Source organism: Arachis ipaensis, chromosome B07, assembly GCF_000816755.2.
Source record: "Arachis ipaensis cultivar K30076 chromosome B07, Araip1.1, whole genome shotgun sequence".
Lineage (NCBI taxonomy): Eukaryota > Viridiplantae > Streptophyta > Magnoliopsida > Fabales > Fabaceae > Arachis > Arachis ipaensis.
Window position 1 is genome coordinate 59,799,449 of NC_029791.2, and position 2,457 is coordinate 59,801,905.

Sequence of the window (2,457 nt, forward strand, 5' to 3'; positions counted from 1 at the left end):
GCTAATTATAATAAAAATTGTACACAAATATTAATTGACTTAAACTTAAAGTATTTATAAATATCAATCTAATCATTTCTAATAAAATAATTTCTGAGAGTTCAAATTAATAACATAATTCGTTCAAAATAGAATTTATTTAAATTAAATTATACAATTCTTTTTTATTTTTCAATTACCAAAATTATAATTTCAATTATACCAAATATCCAATAAAGATTATATAAAAATTCTAATTAATTTAAACTCCAATTATGATGAAATCCCATTTAATTACCTTTAGTAAAATAATTTTCTTAAAATAAAATTATCATCAAATAAAACAAATCACAAATAACTAATTATTTAATTTCCAGAAACTAGGGTTGTTACATTCTACCTACCTTAAAAAAATTTTCGCCCTCGAAAATTGTTATAATAAAATAAATTCAAACTGAAATCAAAGAAAGCAGAATATATGGACAGAAACATAGGCTTTATCAAGGATGAATATTCAAATAGTCAGATTCATAGGCAAGCAAAGGTATACAAAAATGACAAAGTATGGTTGGGAACAATCAAATCACATTCTAAGGAGGAAATTCAAACCAGAGAATTCCAATGAAAGCAACGAAGAAAAGGATGGTACGAGTTCATGTGGCACGAATACAGATTATACGTTGAATCAAAACTAACTTCCTAACTTCTAACGCTCCCAAACCCCGTGAATCGCATTACCTATTCTTCTATTTCATCTATGATAACCCATTAGTGTTTCTATATACATAAATCATTAGTATTAAGTTGGTCAGACCTAATACCATGAAGTATGAAATGGTAAACTAACAGCGTTAATCATCAGACAGTTATGCATATAAAACACAAACTCTTGTTATCAGAACAAGTCACAAAGCATGACAGACACTCAGAGTATGCAATGAAGCATAGTCAGTCCATTCTCAAATCTCTAACAGGAACGAACTGCTCTGATACCATATTGTAACGACCCAACTTCCAGAACGTCAGGATCGTACCGAAAGTAAGGCGTTACCAACCTACTTTCCTTTATTAACTATTTACTATTAAGCCTTTAGTTCGATATCGCGATTTAGTTTTATAGAAAATTCCAAAAAAATTTTGTTTTTATTAATTAAAATCATATAGCAAACATCACCAAGTAATAATAATCACATAATTATTAATAATAGTAATATTATACAAAAGAATTTAAATAAAATTCAGGTACAACTCCTATCCCTCTGCATAAAATAAAAACTAAAGCTACAAAGGCGAGGAAATTCTATGAAAGAAACTCAAGTCATAAACTTAACTCGTAAATAAGTTCTATAATCGCCCCCAGCTTCAAATGGAGTCTTCGAACCTGTATCACTGAAAAGGGTGGAAGATTTTGGGGTGAGAACAAACCACACGTTCTCAGTAGGGAATGGGAATGCCGTAAAAGTAATGATTAACATGCAAATAATTAACTCCAGTTTCCAATGTAGTTTTCTTTATCAAACCTTTTCAAAATTTCTTAAGACTTACTTGAAACCGTTTAAAACCCTTTCTTTAAATCATATTACTTAAATAAAGTCTCAACCGGTTCGTGGGCGTCCCCGAGATCAATTCACAAACAAAATAGAGATCTTCAGTTCGTGGGTTATACCCGAGATCAATACACAATAACATAGCGATCTTCAGTTCGTGGGTTATACCCGAGATCAATACACAGCAAACATTGATCTTCAGTTCATGGGCTATACCCGAGATCAACATACAATTCATGGGTTATTCCCGTAATCAATGATTATCAGTCCATGGGTTTTTCCCGCATATAAAACAAATAACAATCTATAGGTTTTCCCCGAGATCAATGATCATTCAGTTCGTGGGTACTTCCCGAATTTTACCAATTATCAATTCATGGATTTTTCCCGTAGTTAAGCAACTAACAGTTCGTGGGATTTTCCCGTATTTTATCACTTTTCATTTTCCTTTCTAAAACTCAACAATCCATATATCAGTTCCGCATTCTCTTTTCCCTTTGAATCCTTAACATATTTTCTTAAACCTTTCTTAACTTTCTCAAGCATTCATTTGCAAAAATCTCAATCATCAATTCAGTTCATAATCTCTGCTTTAGCAACCTTGAGTCAAGCCAACTTTAAAACTATTTTTCAGTTTAGTCCTCTATCAAAAGACTTAAGAAAATCATTTATTTTAATTTCATTAAACACCTTTCAAAACATAGCCTCTCATTATAAGTAATCAAATAAAACTTAAATAATCATTTTTTAAATCCAAATCTTCTAAAATAACTTCTCAAATTTTATAAAATTTCGGCAGCACCTCCCCTAATACTCGGACTTAGCCACCCTTACGGGTTCCCTCTTTCTCAACAAGTCTCCCCCTTTCCTCAACAACTACCAAATAAGAGGTTCTCAAATCAGTTAGAAAATTCACAATTTACAATAGCCA

General features: G+C 31.0%; 1 protein-coding gene across 1 annotated transcript in view; it reads right to left on the bottom strand.

Annotated features, from left to right (window-relative positions):
• LOC110265072 overlaps positions 1–714 on the bottom strand; it is a 3,036-nt gene extending 2,322 nt beyond the window's left edge. The window contains exon 1 of the mRNA XM_021107825.1: positions 684–714. Within this exon, the coding sequence (XP_020963484.1) occupies positions 684–714 (31 nt within the window). The remainder of the gene's footprint in view (positions 1–683) is intronic.